Below are 18,869 nucleotides of genomic sequence, written 5' to 3' on the forward strand. Positions count from 1 at the left end.
AAAGATTTCTCCGGTTCGCAGTGGGTCCCTTTCACTACCAGTTTGTGGCCCTCCCGTTCGGCCTGGCCATAGCTCCCAGAGTCTTTACGGAGGTTCTGGCAGTGGTCATGGCCCTTTTCCATACCAGAAATATAGGGGCGATCCCTTACTTAGACAATATTCTGATAAATGGTCTGTCATTCCAATATTCGCCATATATTCGAGAATTTGCGAATTCGTAATCTCCAGGCATTATTTTCTTGATTGTGAAAATTCGCATACAAATTTTCGCTTAAAAATTCACATGAACTGGTATTTTCAAAAAAATTGAATATTCGCAATTGCGAATATATTTAGCGATATTCTAAATATTCGCAAATTCTCGAAGTGCCGATATTCGCGATTAAAATTCGCAATTCGTATATTCGTGATCAACACTATTCCATACCAGGACTCTTCAGCGGTCCATTCTAACCAATTGGGACCGTTCCTCAGCCACCCTGGATCGGCCCATACGTCTCTCTTCCCCTACCCGCCGGGCACTCAGGTGGTGGTTGGTGTCCCCGATGCTGACGTCGGGATGCTTTTTCCTTCCTTTTCTTCGGACGGTGCTGACAGCGGACGCAAGCATTAGGGGTTGGGGGAAGTGTTGGGAAATCTATCTGTTCAAGGCGTGTGGTCGCGCGAGGAGCGCTCCCTCCCAATCAACATTCTGGAGTGAGAGCGATTCGTATCTCTCTGCTGCATTGGACTGACCACCTCCTGGGACTACCTCAATCACCAGGGCGGCACCTGGAGCCCGGCAACCATGGCGGAAACAGCTCTGATTCTCAGCTGGGCGGAGAGCCATGTTCCGCCGCTGTCGGCAGTTCACATCCCCGGCGTTGACAACTGGATCGCCAACTTCCTCAGCTGGGAGCGTCTCGATCCTGGAGAATGGGCTCTTCACCCGCAGGTTTTCTACCCATCTGCGAGCGATGGAGTCGGCTGGACATGGATCTCATGGCCTCCCGCTTTAATCACAAGGTCGAGAACTTTGTCGCACAGTCCAGGGACGCCTTAGTGATTCCGTGAAGTCAGTTAATGTTTCCTTACGTGTTCCCTCCTCTTCCTCTCATTCCGCGTCTCCTCCGGAAGATCAGGTCCGATGGTCTGCCCGTCCTTCTCGTGGCCCCCGAGTGTGGCATGCATCTCTAGTCACCCTCCTCGCCGATGAACCCTGGCGTCTTCCTCTTCGGGAGGACTTCTTGTCGCAGGGACCGATCTTCCAGCCGCCATACTAAGGGCTCGGGGTTTCTCGGATGCTGTTGTCCAGACCATGATTCGGGCCCGAAAGCCGTTGTCATCCCGAATCTACCACCGGACCTGGAAGTCCTACTTGGTCCTAGTTGGTGTGAGCGTCACCAGCTGTCTCCCATTCATTTCTGGTTGCCGCGACTCTTGTCTTTCCTGCAGTCGGGCATGGACTTGGGGCTGAATCTCAGCTCCCTCAAAGGGCAAGTTTCGGCTCTTTCCATTCTTTTTCAGCAGAACTTGGTTCGCTTTCTGCGGTTCGGACCTTCCTGCAGGGGGTTGCACACACTGCGCCCCCTTTCCATCCTCCGTTGAATCCTTGGGATCTTAATCTAGTGCTCAGCGCTCTCCAGTCTTCACTGTTTGAGCATTTGCAGCAGGTTTCGCTTCCTGTCCTACAAGGTGGCCTCCATCTCAATGAAGAGATCATTCTCCCTTCTTTTTGTCCGGTCCCGTCTCCTCCTCGTAAGCAGTCGCACCACACTCTGGATTTGGTGCGAGCCATTCACATCTATCTGCCCCAGACGTCATCTTTCCAGCGGACGGATTCCCTGTTCGTAATTTCAGAGGGGCCGAGACGAGGGCTGGCTGCGTCTAAAACTTCCATTTCCCCATGGATTTGTTTGGCCATTGTGGAAGCGTACCGCGTCAGTGACCGGGACCTACCCTTCAGGGTTACTGCTCATTCTGCTTGGGCAGTGGGGGCCTCTTGGGCGATGCATCATGGGGCTTCGACCCTTCAGGTATGCAAGGCTGCTACCTGGTCGTCTTTACATACTTTTGCCAAATTTTACAGAGTACAAACACCTTGGCGTCTTCTGACGCTTCTCTGGAGCGTAGAGTTTTGCAGACGGCGGTTCTCTGATTGGCTGTTTTTTTTTTGTTTATGCCCACCCTTGGGACTGCTCTGTAACGTCCCATGGTCAAGCCTGTGTCCCCCCAATGATATGGATGAAAACCTAGATTTTTGTACTTATCGTAAAATCTGTTTCTCTTCCGTTCATTGGGGGACACAGCTCCCACCCGTTATCTCGTTTGCGGGCCCTTTCTGGTCTGTGTGGTTCTGGGTTTGTACATAGTTTGGTTTCCTGTTTTTGTTGTGCTTCTTCTACTGCTTTTGCACAAACTGATTTAGCTTAGTCCCTGTAGGAAGGGTATAGCTGAAGGAAGGAGCTCACACTTTGTGTGCTTAGTGTCGCCTCCTAGTGGCAACAGCTATACCCATGGTCAAGCCTGTGTCCCCCAATGAACAGAAGAGAAATAGATTTTACGGTAAGTACAAAAATCTAGTTTTTGAGCCCAAAATCAGTAAAATGCAGTCATAGAAAAATTGCCCTGAATGTGTCCATAGCCTTTAATGCCATGCTATAGTTTTTCATTACTTTTTGGACTAAGGCTACTTTCACACTTGCGTTCAGAGCGGATCCGTCTGGGGTCTGCCCAGACGGATCCCCTCATATAATGCAGACGATGGGATCCGTTCAGAACGGATCCGTCCGCATTATATTGTAGAAAAAATTGTGGAAAAAAGTGTGAAAGTAGCTTCAGACGGATCCGTCCAGACTTTACATTGAAAGTCAATGGGGGTCGGATCCGTTTGAAAATTTAGCCATATTGTGTCAAATTCAAACGGATCGGTCCCCATTGACTTACATTGTAAGTCTGGACGGATCCGTTTGCCTCCGCACGGCCAGGCGGACATCCGAACGCTGCAAGCAGCGTTCAGGTGTCCACCTGCTGAGCGGAGCGGAGGCTGAACGCTGCCAGACTGATGCATTCTGAGCGAATCCACATCCACTCAAAATGCATTAGGGCTGGACGGATGCGTTTGGGGCCACTTGTGAGAGCCTTTAAATGGAACTCACAAGCGGAGCCCCGAATGCTAGTGTGAATGTAGCCTTACAGGGGCAGTGTATTTATTGGAGCACTGTGTGAAAGTATTTCTCTTTTTTTGGGGCAGGCTTCTGTGCAGAAATCAGAATGTCAGCCAAAGAAACAAACGCTGAAAGACGTCTTGAATGAGCTGGAGCTGGCGCAGTTCGTTGACGTGTTTGAGCGAGAAATGATGGACATAGACGCTTTGGTGAGTCCGACTCTTCATCTTATTCCTATATTTGAAGGAGCTCTCCAGGACTATAAAATCGGTAGCCTATCTGACGCTCGACACCTCTGCCAGTCAGCTTCTTGAAGGTGCCTTGGTGCTCCATTGAGTGCTGCATTCCCTTCATTGGTCACCAGGCACAGCGCTGTAATATTAGTAGCGCCTATACAGTACCTCACCTTACAGCTCAGAGCAGCTCAGTCCTGTTCAGGTGAGTGGATCTTAGATGCAATGTTAGTCACAACCACTACTAAAAGTATATTATTCACCAATCTAATATTACTATTCCGGAGATCCCCTTCATCCCCCAATGTGACTGTTTTTACTGAAAACGCCGCTTTGTTACTGCGTGTTGCTCATATGTGTGCTGCATTTGTCCATAGGTTCTCTGCTCTGAGCAAGACTTGAAGAATCTGGGTATTCCCTTGGGACCAAGCAAAAAAATAGTCCAGTATGTAAAATATGGAAAACATCTTCAGGTGACTATTTTCATCATTTTTGTTTTTGTCACTTAAAGGGGTTGTCCCTTGACAAGCTCTTATCCCCTAGCCACAGGATAGCTGATATGTGTCTGATCAGGCCCCTGACCATCACAAGAATGAGGGCCCAATTTGAATAAAGCCTTTTGTTGGGTGATCAGTAGTGCCTTTACACGGGGCAGTTATTGAGAATGAGTGTATGAACATTCGTTTCCCATAATTGCCCCGATCCTCAGCCTGTGTAAAAGGACCCTTAATACTGACGTGGTCCTTGCAAGTCATAACCAACATAATCATCAGGATACTGGACATAGTAACTGCTGTGGGGACTGAAAGCTGAAGGGCCTCCTTTAGTAAAGATGCCTCGGAGGTAAGGGCCAGTGAGTGATGTCTATAGGTGATGGAGAGGCGAGACAATCAAATTGTAAAGAATATTCAGGGAAGGCAGGAGGAATGGGAGTGAGGTGCCAGAGCAACCCTAATAATCATAACCCGCTTGGTACTGATGATGATGTAGAAATGGGACCTCATTCTAATTGTTGGATGTTCTCTCTGCCTGTTTTGTTCAATGGTCCAGACATCTTTTATCAGACAGGTAGTACATACAGAGCTTCATCACCAATTATCTGTGTGTACACCGATGGGGATGACTGTGAGACTTTAGTGTATAGGAGTATATGATCAATAAATAATTTACGTTATGGGCTGTGTACTGAGAGGGGGAAATTTTATATAGAGATGGACGCGCCCAGTTGCTTCTGCTTCTCTAGCGTATATGAGCACCATGAAACTAAGGAAATGTAGTATCAATCTTTCCTCTCTAATTCTAGGACACTAATTGCACAGCCCCGGAGTCCTCCTCAAATAATGACCTAACTCCACTTCCGCTCACCTCGGGCACCACTTTAAACATGGTCAATTATGAATACTTTGATGTAGGAATTGGACAGGTAAGAAGCAGAAAACCTTTGCTTTCTCACAGTTAGGTGTATAGAAACCAGAAGATCAAACAAATCATCCACCTTTTTCTACAAATCGGTTTCAAGGGTTTGTCCAAGTGTTTTATACTGATGGCCTATCCTCAGGATAGGTAATCTGTATCTGAACGGCAGGGTCCGACTCACGGCGAACCCTGCCAATCAGTTGGCCACAGCGCTCTGGTAAGAGCTATGGCCTCTCCCTAGGCCAGTGATGTCATGTTCATTGGTCACAAGGCCTAAGTGCATCTCAGTTTCTTTAAAGTGAATGGTGTCTGAGCTGCAGTACCAAGGACAGGTACAGTGGACTTTGCTTGTATGCTGCGAGGAGGCCGCAGCACTCACCCGAGCTCCATGGCCTCTTCAAACAGCTGATTTGTGGGGGTGCCAGGGGTCAGACCCACACCAATCACATTCCGATGACCTGAGGATACATCATCAATATAAAACCCTTAATAACGCAGGGTGAGATTGAGACCGTCATTCCATAGCTGCCATCAGTGCTGAGCCAGTCCCAACAGTGTAATTTGAGATGACTGGTGGCTGTAGATATTTTGTCTTACAGATGCAGCTTTTGATATGGGGTTACAATACAGCACATCCCTAGCAAACAAGCTAATTTACACTTAAAAGAAGGCAGGGAATAAGCAAGAAGGCCTGGAAGTTGCAACTGAACTGTTTCCTATCTTTCACTATTTTCTGACATTTTTTTATACTGATGACCTATACTTAGGATAAGGCCATCAGTATCCGATACCCAGGACCCCCACTGATTAGCTGTTTGAGGAGACTGTGGCGCTCCGGTGAACGCTGCCGTCTCCTCCCAGCTCTTAAGTACAGCGCCATACATTGTATAGCGGCTGTGCTTGATATCGCAGCTCGGCCCCATTCACTTTAATGGGACTGAGCTGCACTTAGGCCACGTCACTGATGAACTTGATGTCACAGGGTAAGCTGCGAAAAGGCTTACTAAGATCGATGGGGTCCCCCACAAATCAGATACTGATAACTTATCCAGAGGATAGGTCATCAGTATAAAAAATTCAAAAAAACCATTAAAAGGGTTGCCCAGTTTAGAAAACCTGTTGTCATATGCCCCATTAGAAAGTTCTGAGTTTGAAGGTTCTGTTTCAGGTCCTTAACTCTTGGCCACAATGGAGACCATTTACACAGGGCATCTGTCCTGCATTACACAGACAGTGATTTGAGTGGACACTCTGTAATACCTCATTTCCCCAGTGTTGGCGCTGCAGAGCAGTTTAACACTTAAAGGGCTTTTCTCATCTGGACATTTGTAACCCATATTTTTCAGGTGCGAATCACTTACCCACAGCTCAGTTTCAACCCAGAGATATTCTTTGCCTGGGGTTCCCCCATTGGGATGTTTCTGACCGTACGTGGGTTGAAGAGGATTGACCCCAAGTACCAGTTCCCCACGTGTAAACGTTTCTTCAATATCTATCATCCAGTGAGTAGACCGCTGTGTACATCACCCCCATACTGTAGTCAAATAATAATCTTATCGATCATATCATTTCTGTTCTCGTTCATATTTGCAGTTTGATCCGGTCGCATACAGGATCGAGCCCATGGTCCTGAGGGAAGAGGAGTTTGAACCAATGCTGATCCCTCACCATAAGGGCAGGAAGAGGATGCATTTAGGTAATTGAGGTCCTCCCATTTCCAACCTCTGTCTGCCCCTCATATCTGCCTGAGAGATCTCCAGTTTACTACTCCGAACGCCCCCAGTAGCCATAACATTAATTCCCTTGTGACAATGGCAGCTGCCAAGGGGCAGGACTTATTAGGCAGTAAGTTGGTACGGTCACGGAGATACCACATTTTACTAGTTTTACTACTTTTTAAGAAATTAAAAACCTTTCTTTAAAACAAAAAAGTAACTACATTAATAAATAAAGATGCAAATTTTCTTTGTGTCACTAGAACTTCGATGGAGCTGTGTAAAGATTTTTTGGTGGAACGAGCTATAGTTTTTATTGGTACCATTTTGGGATATATAATAATTTAATAATTTTTTTATTTTTGTTTTGCAAGTAGAGGTGACCAGGATTTATAAAAAAAAAATTATTTACAGAATTCACATAGTGGCATAAACTTGGGGGTACAAATTATGCTTTTTTTTTTTTAATATATGATAAAGTGACCTTTTTTTTTGCTGCCACCACATGGATGAATAAACACTACCTTTTGTTTTACTGAAGAAACCGTTTGGAGTGCTGTCCGATTTTTTTTTTTTCCATTATATATATATATATATATATATATATATATATATATATCGACTTGCAATTGCTTCATCACTTATACAATACACTGTAATGCTTCTGTATTATAGTGTATTGTGCCTTTAGCAGCATCCTATTAAACCCTGTCTATGGAGTACCAAGTTGGGAGCCTTCACTAGTGCCCGACTGCCATGTCAACCACTGAGCTACCCTTCCCGTGATTGTGTCATGGGGACAGAGAAAGCCTCCTCCCTCTGTTTAACCCCTCAGATGCTGCAGTAGCTATTGACCGTGGGAGGTGTTAAATGGCCAGGACTGGAATCATCTCCGATCCTGGCCTCTGCCCGCGAGTGTGAACTGCATAGCACATCCAGAACCTCCTGCATGTGTGGCGGGCTGTGCACCTGTAGATTACGTCACAGAGCATGATGGGCTTAAAGTATACTGTGTGTGGCTGACTAAAGCAGAAGTATTTTAGATGATGAAAATCTTTCCTTGAAAAGTTCCTTTAATGGTGTCCCGTCCTGACCCATGAATTTGTCTTGCATTTATTCTTTACAGAATTGAGAGAAGGACTGACACGGATGGGTACGGACCTACTGGGATCTCTCCGGGTAGCCTGGCAGACATTCACCAGGCCCCCTGTGCCTACCTTACCACCCCCCACTGCAGAAGCTGCTGAGTTGCCTGTTTCTGAGCTTCCACCGGCCCCAGAAGCCACACCTGGTAAATGAAATGTGCAGATATGGAGCGGAGAATGTCGCCACCAGCCACACACAGACTGGGAATTCTTCTGTAAATGGCTTTATAAGTATATATTGTGTGGTCAGTGCTAGTTTTCAAAGGTGGCTGTTGACTTTAACCCCTTCAAGCGACAGCCAGTTTGAACCAAATGCCGGAGCCCCACTTTTCAAATCTGACATGTCAGTTTATTTGGTAATAACTTTGGAACGCTTTTACTAATCCACGCCATTCTGAGATTGTAGATGTTCAAGGTGAATTTTAGTTGATGCACTTTACCTTTTATGCATAAAAAAAATGTATTCGCTATTTTCAAAATTAGAATTTCTCTGCTTTTAAGACGGATAGTGATACTTCATAAAATAGTTATTACTTTACATTCCCCATATGTCTACTTTATGTTGCCATCATTTTTTAAAATGTAATTTTTTTTTTTCAGGAAGTTAGAAGGCTTAGAAGTTTAGAAGCAAATTTTAATTTTTTTAAAGAGGACCTTTCACTAGAATAAAACTTCTAAACTAACTATACAGGCATGAAGAGCGGCGCCCAGGGACCGCCCTGCACTTACTGTTATACCTGGGCGCCGCTCCGATCTCCCGGTATAGCCTCCGGTATGTTCATAGTTATGTTCTCCGGAGTGGAGATCACAGCCTGAAACCGGCATTTTTACAGTGCTGCGCTCCAATTGGTTAGTCCGCTTAGACTAACCAATCGGAGCGCTTGCCGGCAAGGGACCACTCTGATTGGTCCCTTGCTGGCTTCCACGGTGTCTCTGCTTTCGGGGAGAGCGGAGACTCCGGGGCTCTGACACTTTATAGTGTCACAGCCCCGGTAATCAGTTTGGATGTGACTGTACGTCCAAATGCAGTAAGTCTTAAAGGTCTGTTCCAGATGGAAGAGCACGACAGTAAATGGGTTGTTAAAAGATTGGAGTAAAAATAGGGTATGATTACTGTAAGTAAGCAGTGTGATATATAGTAGCAGTCAATGGAGGCCTCCAGGGATAGATATAAGCATGTCCTCCATTGACCACGGTGTCCTTGCATAGATGCAGACTATCTGTAGCCACCTCTAGAGGCAGTGTAGGAGCTTATTGTATACTCCTTACCTGAGTGGGAACCCCATATGCAGTAAGTTCCCTCTAGTGGTGACTGTCGGTAACAGCATGTTCTGTTTGAAATTTGATTTGGAGCGGTTTCAGAAAATTAAATGTGGTAATAGACAGCTTCTGTCTTCTCTCAGGACCTTTAATCCGGCGCCATGCTTATATGGTGCTGTATATTAAAGTCATGCCGTCAGTGTTTTTATTTATGTGCTAACTGCTCAAGCCATAGACAGCATGTGTCTAACCGTATGGCTTTCTTGAAAGGGTTAACACTTTATTAATTTTTTTATTTGGCACTAGAAGTGAAATATTAAATGTGTGATATTATATCTTGTTTGCAGGTGCGGCAGCTGAAGATTCTACTGTCAAAGAGGAACCGATAGAGCTCGATGTGGGGATGTTAAATGGGGGTCAGCGATTTGACTATGTTCTCCAGGAAAAGCCAATCGAGAGCTTCAACGAATATCTATTTGCTCTACAGAGTCACTTATGTTACTGGTAACCACCACAGTCATTTTAACATGTTTAACAGGACCTCACTACGGTGATAGGGGCCACAATAAAAAGTGTGGCTGATGGTTTTTTTAGAACAGTCAGAAGCTCTTCTGTCCCCACCCCACCCCCTTGTGGTCGTTTGTAGGCCACAATATTAAAGTGGTTTCCTGCTTTTTGCACTTTTTATTTCATTTGACCCCAGTCTGCTCTACATGTTGAAACCATATTCACCTTCTCCCCTTCACTCCATTCCGGTACCCTAGATCCCTGACTCTCTTCTGCGGTCTTTTGGTCCCCGTCCTGTAAAGTCACAGCTGCTATAGCCAACAACAGACCTCAGGGATGGCGTGTTCCCAAGCGGCACATCACTGATGGGTCATGTGCCTCTTGGGGACATGTCACTGCTGAGGCCAGTCGACTGCAGCGGTGTCCATCCTGAGATTTACAGGACAGCAGTAGAAGACTGCAGACACGAGCCATGGAGCTGGGTTCAGGTGAGTAAGGTTTTCTTCAACAAGTACAACTGGCTGAGCTTCGAATATAAAAAAGGGCAAAAGGTAGGACAACCCCGGAAAAATAACACCTTATGTGTAGGATATGAAGTGTAGTGTTGCTCCAATGTGTGTTTTACTTACAGCTTCATTAGGAGCCCTGATGTTATGATCCTGCATATTACCTTCTGGGTATGTACCTGTAGATGGGTATCTCAAGGTTACTCTACATAGATGGAGAACCAAAGTAGTTCTAGCTTAGCATACTTGATAGATGGCTCTTTTACTGCACCGCAGTGCTTGTGTATAGTTTTTGTATGCTGTTTTGTGTATAGTGTTTGTGGATGATCCGCTTTTAATGCAGATTATAAGGTTTTTATTTGATTACCGAGGGTTTAGCCCTTCAGGGTGCATTTTGCAGTTATTTGCCATGGGATTCAGGTAAAGAATGAAGAGGAGCCAGCACTGGCACGGGGCGCGTGCCTTCTTTTAAAACAGGTAATCGGTGGTGGTGTCGGACCCCTGCCGATCTGATAATGATGACCTATACTGAGCATACGTCATCAATATGGACAGCCCGGAGAACCCCTTTTAGTGCGAGTGGGGAATAAGCAGCTAAACTCCCTCCTAGTAACTCAGACACAGGAAGAACATCCAACTTCACCTCTTATTTCAAGGATAGGGTGGAACTGAGGAACAGAAAGAAAACGTGCTTACTGTAGTGAATGAGCGTGTGGCACTATGCTATAATGCATTACAGTACAAAGCTATGCAAAAACAGACGTGCATGAAATACAGGTTACGTACAGTACAGCATATAAATGTGCACAAACGTATATCCTGCAATGCTGACAGCCTAAAACGTACCAGTGATGCCACATTAGGCCTGGTGAGGAGGATGATGACAGGTCTGCCGCTTGTCCTTCAGGCGATGTTGGAAAAGATGGCTGCTATGAGCTGAGTTTGTGATGTAACCAGGGTCATAGGTAATAAGATACAGCGGCTCCCATGGGACATACAGAATAAACACTGGCCAGCTAGAAACGGTTTACACAAACAGCCACTAGATGGAGCTAGAGCAGCATGAATACTAGCACAGTAAATTTACCAAAACCGCTTTCTGGAGGCATGGCAGATATAGTTTGCATAATTTACCTATGGACAGCCCAGAGGGAAGGAAACTTAAATCCTATCTACACCTTTCGGACCGTTTTTTTTAAACTATTGCCTTGTACTCATTTTGTGCTAAAACTATTTTTTTAATTGGTCTCTATTAGAAATATGGCTTTTCTATACAGAGCTGACTTTTCTGTCTTTTCCATCATCTGTGGAGCAGACGGACTCCTTATCTCTGCTGTCTGACATTATAAACCCTCATTATAGCTCAGATCTCATGTTACTGACTAGAATGTGGCTTAGGCTACTTTCACACCTGCGTTTAGGTGCGGATCCGTCTGGTATCTGCACAGACGGATCCGCACCTATAATGCAAATGCTTAGATCCGTTTAGAACGGATCCGTTTGCATTACCATGAAAATGCAAATGTTCATGATAGTGCAAACGGATCCGTTTTGACTTTACATTGAAAGTCAATGGGGGACGGATCCGTTTGAAAATTGAGCCATACTGTGTCAACTTCAAACGGATCCGTCCCCATTGACTTACATTGTAAGTCTGGACGGATCCGTTTGCCTCCGCACGGCCAGACGGACATCCGAACGCTGCAAGCAGCGTTCGGGTGTCCGCCTGCTGAGCAGAGCGGAGGCCAAACGGTGCCAGACTGATGCATTCTGAGCAGATCCGCATCCACTCAGAATGCATTAGGGCTGGACGGATCCGTTCGGGGCCGCTTGTGAGAGCCTTCAAACGGAACTCACAAGCGGAGCCCCGAACGCAAGTGTGAAAGTAGCCTTAGATGATGGGCACAAAGTGAAAGTACCAGTCACAGCTAGAAAAACTGTTAACCCTTTTGTGATAGAACAGCTCAATATTTTTAATAAAGGCCAATTGAAAAAAAAAAAAAAGTTTTTTTTAAGCCAGAAACGAGTAACATGCAATCATTAAACAAAATTGCCTCCGAAAGTGTACATAGCCGTGGCTGAAATGATGCAATGTTTTTTTCGGACACCAAGGAAGTTACATTATTTCACACTTTTCCTAAAACTTGCCTGGCATATTATAGAATTCCAGCATTTCTTACTTATGTATTAATATGTCAGTGAAACAGAAGTTAGCTGGCTAGAACTTGTTACATTGCCCTAACACGTGCATTTCTTCTTGTAGGACTTCGGAAGACACTGCGTTGCTGTTTCTTAAAGAGATATATCAAACAATGGGAGTCAGCATGGATCAACCACTTCAGTAATGGCACGACACACAGCTGCACAGTAGGTTTTATAAAAACTCTTATGGAAATGCTAAAGGGGAGAACCACAGGTTATTGGAAGGAATCTGGGAGCTCGGTCTTCCACTTAAGGCTGGGCTACACGGCGCTCTTGGCTGTGATACCGTTTTCACAACCAAAGATCGCCGTGTAGCAGTGCAGCCATTGATTTGAATGGGATTGCAGCGCGATTGACATGTTGCCGTGACCTCAGAATTGAAAAAAAAAATCCAATACTTCATTTTTTTTTTTGTGATTCTGGGGTTGTGGACTGGCAGGAACCCGATTCAGTTCAACAACTGCACTGGTACACAGTGATTGGATGAACGAATCGACTTTGGATGAAACATCCGAAGTCGATTCACATAATACTTTGTATGAATACTGTACAGAGCAAGCGCTCCCTACAGTATTAGAATGTATTGGCTCCCATGAGCAGAAGTTATTACTTCGCGAAGTCTCGTGAGACTTCGCATAATAACGTCATAAATCAATTTCTACTGTAAAAAAAAACATTTCCCAAACTCTGGTTCGGTTCCAAGCTACCAATTTTGTGGAATGGGTGTGGAACCATTCATTTCAATGGGGCCTCAAAAGATGCGGACAGCACACCACGAAAAAGATAGCGCATGTCCTACTCTTTTCTGCATTTGCAGACAAGAATAGGCGTTTTCTATGGTAGCAGCGGCCATGTGCGGTCCGCAAATTGCGGAACACACAGGGGCCGGTATCCGTGTTTTGGGGATCCGCAAAACTCTACGGTCATGTAAATTTAGCCTTAATGTAAGACAGTTTCCTAGTTATGAAGAGGCCGGCGCAGGGCTTTATTAAGACCGGTGTCTAAAATGCCCCAAAATATAACGTTTAATTGTATTGCAGATAAAAAACTAGAGTCCTAAATATAGTGTGCAAAGACAAACCTTGGGATAGAGGGTGATGGGCCCCCACATTGCACAAACATGATTATCCCAAATGAAAACACATATACATATTGAATATATAGTGCACGGCGGCACTAGTAACCAGTAGGTCCTACCGGTACCATGGGACAGGAATCGGATCGTTCACCACCAGCTATGTTCCAGAAGGTACTTCTCCACGGATGATGTATGATGAAAAAGTGATGACTGGCAGTGATACACCGTTGTGTAGGGTCCCTGTACAGGCCCTGTGGCTGGCTAGCAGAATAGCCCTAATACTAGATATAGGTAGCAGCCTCACCACAGGGCACTCGTCCTGACGAGGACGACCCCGTCCGGAACCTGTCCCTGAAAATCTAAAATACTATATGTCCCTAAAAATCTACGAAACACTCCCTACACGCATGTTTCACTGCCAGGACAATAAAGCAGTTCATCAGGGGAGATGGGAAAGAAGTACTGGGGATCAATCTTTCAAATAAACTATTGATTCCTAGACACCAGCTGGACGTGATAAGTCGGCCAGTAACGGAGGTATGCCAGGATGGTGGAACCCTCAAGGGGCAGTCTCTAGATAGAGAGATGGTGAATCATGCAGATAACAGATAGGTAAATCTGCACATTTATTGCGATATATATCGTCAACGTGATACATTTCTTAATATCGTTATTGTGGGAACATTTTCGACACACCAGCTGCTGTAAAACTACAACTCCCAGCATGCACACTTGCGTGGTTGATTTTATAACTTCCATAGAAGTGAGAGGAGCGTTCTGGGAGTTTCAGCTGGAGTGCCGGAGGTTGCTGATCCTTGTTCTAGAGAGACTCGAAGTTCACGGCCTGTCCCTTTTCTGGGCGTCATTTATTCTCCTTGGCAGCTGGAACCAGGGATGGTGGCAGCATGCATGACCACACATCACCAGTATAATACCAGATCTCCACAGTAGTGTCACCTGCCAGCCACATCTTCTGCTACTAAATAGCTGCTCAAACATATAAGGGCTGATGCTTAGCAAATGGCACAATTACAAATATAATTATTTTTTAAATGAGAAAACGCAGATGACATAATTTTACAGTGGCTAGATGCAAATGACAAACTCAGCTCTGTCAATCTGCTTGTGCCTTGGAATATACAGCTCATCAACTCTTTTTTTCCTTGTACATTATTGCAGGTGCATATGGGTAATATACATCCTTTTATCGGGTCTTCCTACTCGGGCGGAACCTTTTACGGATGATCCAACAGAACACAGTCTTGATGCCGCCTCAAGTGTTGTCTTAAAACGCTTTTCATGACCTTACTGCTACATACAGTTATATTCTGCACTGCATTTTATGGGTGTTAGTAGTTTAGGTGTACAGGGGTAAACCATAAAAATGTCATTTCTCAGCACTTAAAGGGGTTGTCCAAGATGAGAAAAGGTCATGAGATGACCCATGGACAAGAGTGACACTGTTTCCAGGAAACCCTTTTCATTAAATATTGTTTCATTTTTTTGACTGTTTTCTTTGTTAATCCCCTAGATCACATTAATTGCATTATGTTAAAGGGGTTTACTTCAGCCTGATTTAGGCATCTGTTGGCAAGTGGTTTGTCCCCTTCTCTGCTCTTACAGTGCATATCCAGTCTGGTTGCTAGGACATACCCATAATTTCACCCAGACAGCCCCTCTGATGCTCGCCCTTACCCTGCGCTGGATCGCGCGGGGCAAGGTTTTTTTTATTTACAATAACACACTGTCAGACGGAGGCTTCCGCCCAGCAGTGTGTTCAGTGACGTCACCGGCTCTGATGGGCGGGCTTCAGTGCTGCCCTAGCCGTTTTACATTTTAGGGCAGCGCTAAAGCCTGACCATCAGTGCTGGTGACGTCACCGGGCTCACTGCTAGGTTGAAGCCTTCGCCTGGCAGCTCTATGGAGAGCCCGGTTCGTCACCGGAACTCCAGAAAATGCCTTTGCCCTGCGCGATTTAGCGCAGGGCAAAGGAGAGCATCAGAGCATGAACTGTTCCGATGCTCAAGTCAGGGGGGCTGCCTGGGTGAAAATGGGGATATTAAGGGGGTTGTCCAGTGCTTTCAACTTATGGCAATCACTGGTATCATTGGTGGTCTTCCAATCTCCTAGAAACCCCACCGATCTTCAGAAACTTTGGACTGCCACCTAATCCTGTTCGCATTAATGGCTGACCCCTGGTATCAAGCACAGCTACCCTCATACATACGACACCATGGTTAGGTAGACAGCTACAACCATTTCATAATCGTCATGGTCAGCAGGTCTGTCAGCTTTGCCTTTTTTTTTTTTTTTTGCCTTGTGGTCTAAAAAAAAATGTAGTAAAAAGTTACGAAAAAGCTGTAATTACCAATAAAATGTACAGCGTACCCTGCAAAAAACAAGTCCTCACACAGCTGTATAGATGGAAATATAAAAAAGTTATGGTTTGTCAGACTATCGCGGTGCAAAGCAGTTTTTTATTTTTCAGGTTTTTATTTACGTTTTTTTAAGTAGTAAAACATTATGAAATGGTATCGCTGTAGTTCTACTGACCGGCAGAGTGTGGATATGGTTGTCACGTTATTTTTAGTGCACAGTGAATGCAAATTAAATTTTCTTTTCCCTCTTTTTTCAATGCAAGTTATGTTAAATGATTCCTTAAAAATCCAACTTGTCCCGCAAAAAATAAGCCCTGATTCATCTATGAAAACTTTAAAAAGCTATGGCTCTTGGAAGGCGGGGAGGAAAAAGCAAAAACGAAAATTGGCCTCGACCTTAAGGGGTTAATCTAATTGGGTCCAACGTGCTGTGCTGAGTAATTTCTTAATGCATCTTTATAACGATCAAAGTGTTCAGTTTTTCTGGTAAAGAGCTGTAGATCCCCTGCATAGATGTAAAATTATATGATCATTTTCTGGCAGCTTGCAGGCACCACTAGAGGGAGCTCTGGAGCTCACTGCTTACAGTGATGTTATTGAGGTCAGTCTATAACCGTATAATATAAACTCCCTCTAGTGGTGATTGTAGGTGACCAGAAAATATTTAAATCTCTTTGCAGTATATTTTAAGCCGCGCATCAGAAACATGGCAGGGGAGGTGCATACAGAGCTTCATCTGTGTGTAGTGTCACTATCTTACCTTATCTAGTCCTCTATCTATGATGCATTTCCTCTAAGCCACATATGTCCAACTCGTGGCCCTCCAGCTGTTGCAAAACTACAACTTCCATCATGCTCAGACAGCCTACAGCTATCAGGGCATACTGGGAGTTGTAATTTTGCAACAGCTGAAGGGCCATAAGTTTGACACCCCTGCTCTAAACTTAAAGGGGCTGTCTTACCTCGAACATTGGTGGCATATCTCTGGGATATGCCACTAATGTCAGATAGGTGCAGGTCCCACCTCGGGGACCCGCACCTATCTCTAATACGATACTCCCAAAAAGAACGAGAGCACACTGCGCAAGTCTGGCCGCCCTCCATTCATTTCTAAGGGAGTGGCAAAAATAGCCGCGCACTGGCTCGGCTATTTCTGGCAGTTCCATAGAAGTGAATGGAGTGATGGTTGCGCCTGCACAGTGCACTCTCTATTCATTTTCAATGGGATTTCTGAAAATAGCAGAGCCTGGCTATTTTCAACGCTCTCCCAAACTTTGGGCGCTCTGTCCTAGAGATAGGTGCGGGTCCCACCTCCTGGCAATATGCCACCAATGTTCGAGGTGAGACAACCTCTTTAATGTGTAATTTGAGGCAAAATCATTTAAATGTTTTAATTTAACCATTCATCCACAAACCGCGCCATGCCTGTCCGCAGGTTGTGTGTGGTATTGCAGCTTCACTGAAGTGAAGGGGGTTGAGGTCAAATACTACACAGCCAGTGGACAGGTGTGGTGGTATTTTTTGAGGAAAGCAGCATGTTTTTCTAGTCCTGGACAAACCCTTTAATGACTTAGTGGAGAGGTGTTTGAAATTAATGTTTTCTGTGCGCAGGTTTTCGGTAGTTGTCACTGCCCTTCCCCCACATTCAAGTAAACAGGAGCTAGTGTGAGTGAACGTGATTGCACCCCTGTATAAAAATTCTGAAGATGAATTGACATGGACCCACTTGTCATATATGCACTTGGTTGGAAGACCCCTTTAACTTCGGTTTCAGTGAGCTGAAATTATGTCGCTGTGTTGTAGACCTATGAACGCTGTCACCTCTGCTATGTTACATGTAATACTTCAAGGAAAGTTAGTGCAGTTTCTTTTCTTGGTCAGCACAAGCACCAGTCACCCTGTGATGTCATCACATATACCATAACTGTACGTCTCTATATATCCCATACCATGCACAATGTATTACGTCAGCCTGTGTAACTGCTTCCTAAAGCTCATAGCATAGTACTTGTATGCCGTATGTTCCGGTTTTTGCACTTTCCTTTTTTGTAATTGTATATATTATAAAATATATAATTAAGACACGCTCAGTCCAGCATGTGATGGCATCGTTAAGTAGTATTTTGTAATAAAAGGAAATGTGTTTTTAATAATTTGTGTCTCGTTTCACTAATTGTTTACCCCACTATATTCTTCTGCATTTACTAGATAGGGAAATGATAAAACTATTCCCGCTGCCACTAGAGGGAGTGCACTACATTCTATTATTCAAATTAGTCTGAACAGTATAAAATCTTTACAGCGAGCTCCCCCTAGTGGTGGCTGCAGCTAGGCTGAATTCTATTACTTATCTCTATGGCTGTATGGAGAGAAGCTATAAAGTATTTTGGATCTACTTAGATGCAATTTTTCTGAGCTAGATCAGTATCAGTAACCCCTTCATGGTTTGAAACAACCAGGAAGAAAAGGTGGTAAACCCCTAAACCACCTTAGACTTCTAACCAGCCTAAACACCGTGAATTATAGATACCACCATTAATCCATTCATCACCCTTAACACTAGAGGAACTGAATATATTACTGCCTAACCCACCCCAAGCCCATAAGGAGCATTTTAGGAACTAACCGTCCATTTTTTCGTTGGCACTGTAGGCACCAAAGTGTTTTGGAAGCTTCCTCTTTAAATGTAAAAAGTTGATGAATTGAGGTGACCTTTTAGAGTTTAATGGACACTGTGGATATATTTTTTATTAAAAAAAATGTTTTAAGTCATCACTGCTGCATCCGACTGTTGGATAGGCCCTGCTATTACATCAACTCTGTTAGATCGGCCCTGCCATTACAACAACTCTTCTTGATTGGCCCTGTCACTGTACGAATACAGATAATAAGATCTTCAGCAGAATCTCTGTAGTAATGGAGTTCATGAGGAGACATGAAGTACAGAGAGGATGGACAGGACAGACTGTGGTAATGGAGACTGCATAATAGCTGCTGCTCATTAGCCACATCCCCACCTTCTCTCTGTACTTCATGTCTCCACATGAACTCCATTCCTACAGAGATTCAGCTAAAGATCTTATCTGTATTCAGGATCATAATCCCTGACAAACAGAGCAGAGAGGAGGATGAGGCAGCTCTTTACTTTAGTGTTGTGAAGTAACTTGTCCTGCTGTGTGATTAGGACGGGTTTTGTGTGTACTAAAATGACGGCAGCCATGTTATTTCTCCTAATGATTGTTCCCATGAGCCATTACAACTAATGAAAGGTATTTGGGAATAT

The 18,869-nt window shown here is 44.6% G+C and overlaps 1 protein-coding gene across 3 annotated transcripts in view; it reads left to right on the forward strand.

Moving 5' to 3' along the window:
- The window catches only part of DDHD2 (DDHD domain containing 2), an 80,737-nt gene extending 65,759 nt beyond the window's left edge, over window positions 1–14,978 (forward strand). For all 3 annotated transcript variants that reach the window (XM_044279043.1, XM_044279041.1, XM_044279042.1), the window contains 9 exons: window positions 3,233–3,355; window positions 3,757–3,852; window positions 4,683–4,802; window positions 6,142–6,297; window positions 6,389–6,491; window positions 7,637–7,801; window positions 9,263–9,419; window positions 12,192–12,295; window positions 14,388–14,978. In XM_044279043.1, coding sequence (XP_044134978.1) covers window positions 3,233–3,355; window positions 3,757–3,852; window positions 4,683–4,802; window positions 6,142–6,297; window positions 6,389–6,491; window positions 7,637–7,801; window positions 9,263–9,419; window positions 12,192–12,273 — 1,002 coding nt within the window. In that variant the 3' untranslated portion in view covers window positions 12,274–12,295; window positions 14,388–14,978. The remainder of the gene's footprint in view (window positions 1–3,232; window positions 3,356–3,756; window positions 3,853–4,682; window positions 4,803–6,141; window positions 6,298–6,388; window positions 6,492–7,636; window positions 7,802–9,262; window positions 9,420–12,191; window positions 12,296–14,387) is intronic.
- Window positions 14,979–18,869: the final 3,891 nt, after the last annotated feature.

The sequence above is a fragment of the Bufo gargarizans genome, chromosome 2, assembly GCF_014858855.1.
Source record: "Bufo gargarizans isolate SCDJY-AF-19 chromosome 2, ASM1485885v1, whole genome shotgun sequence".
Lineage (NCBI taxonomy): Eukaryota > Metazoa > Chordata > Amphibia > Anura > Bufonidae > Bufo > Bufo gargarizans.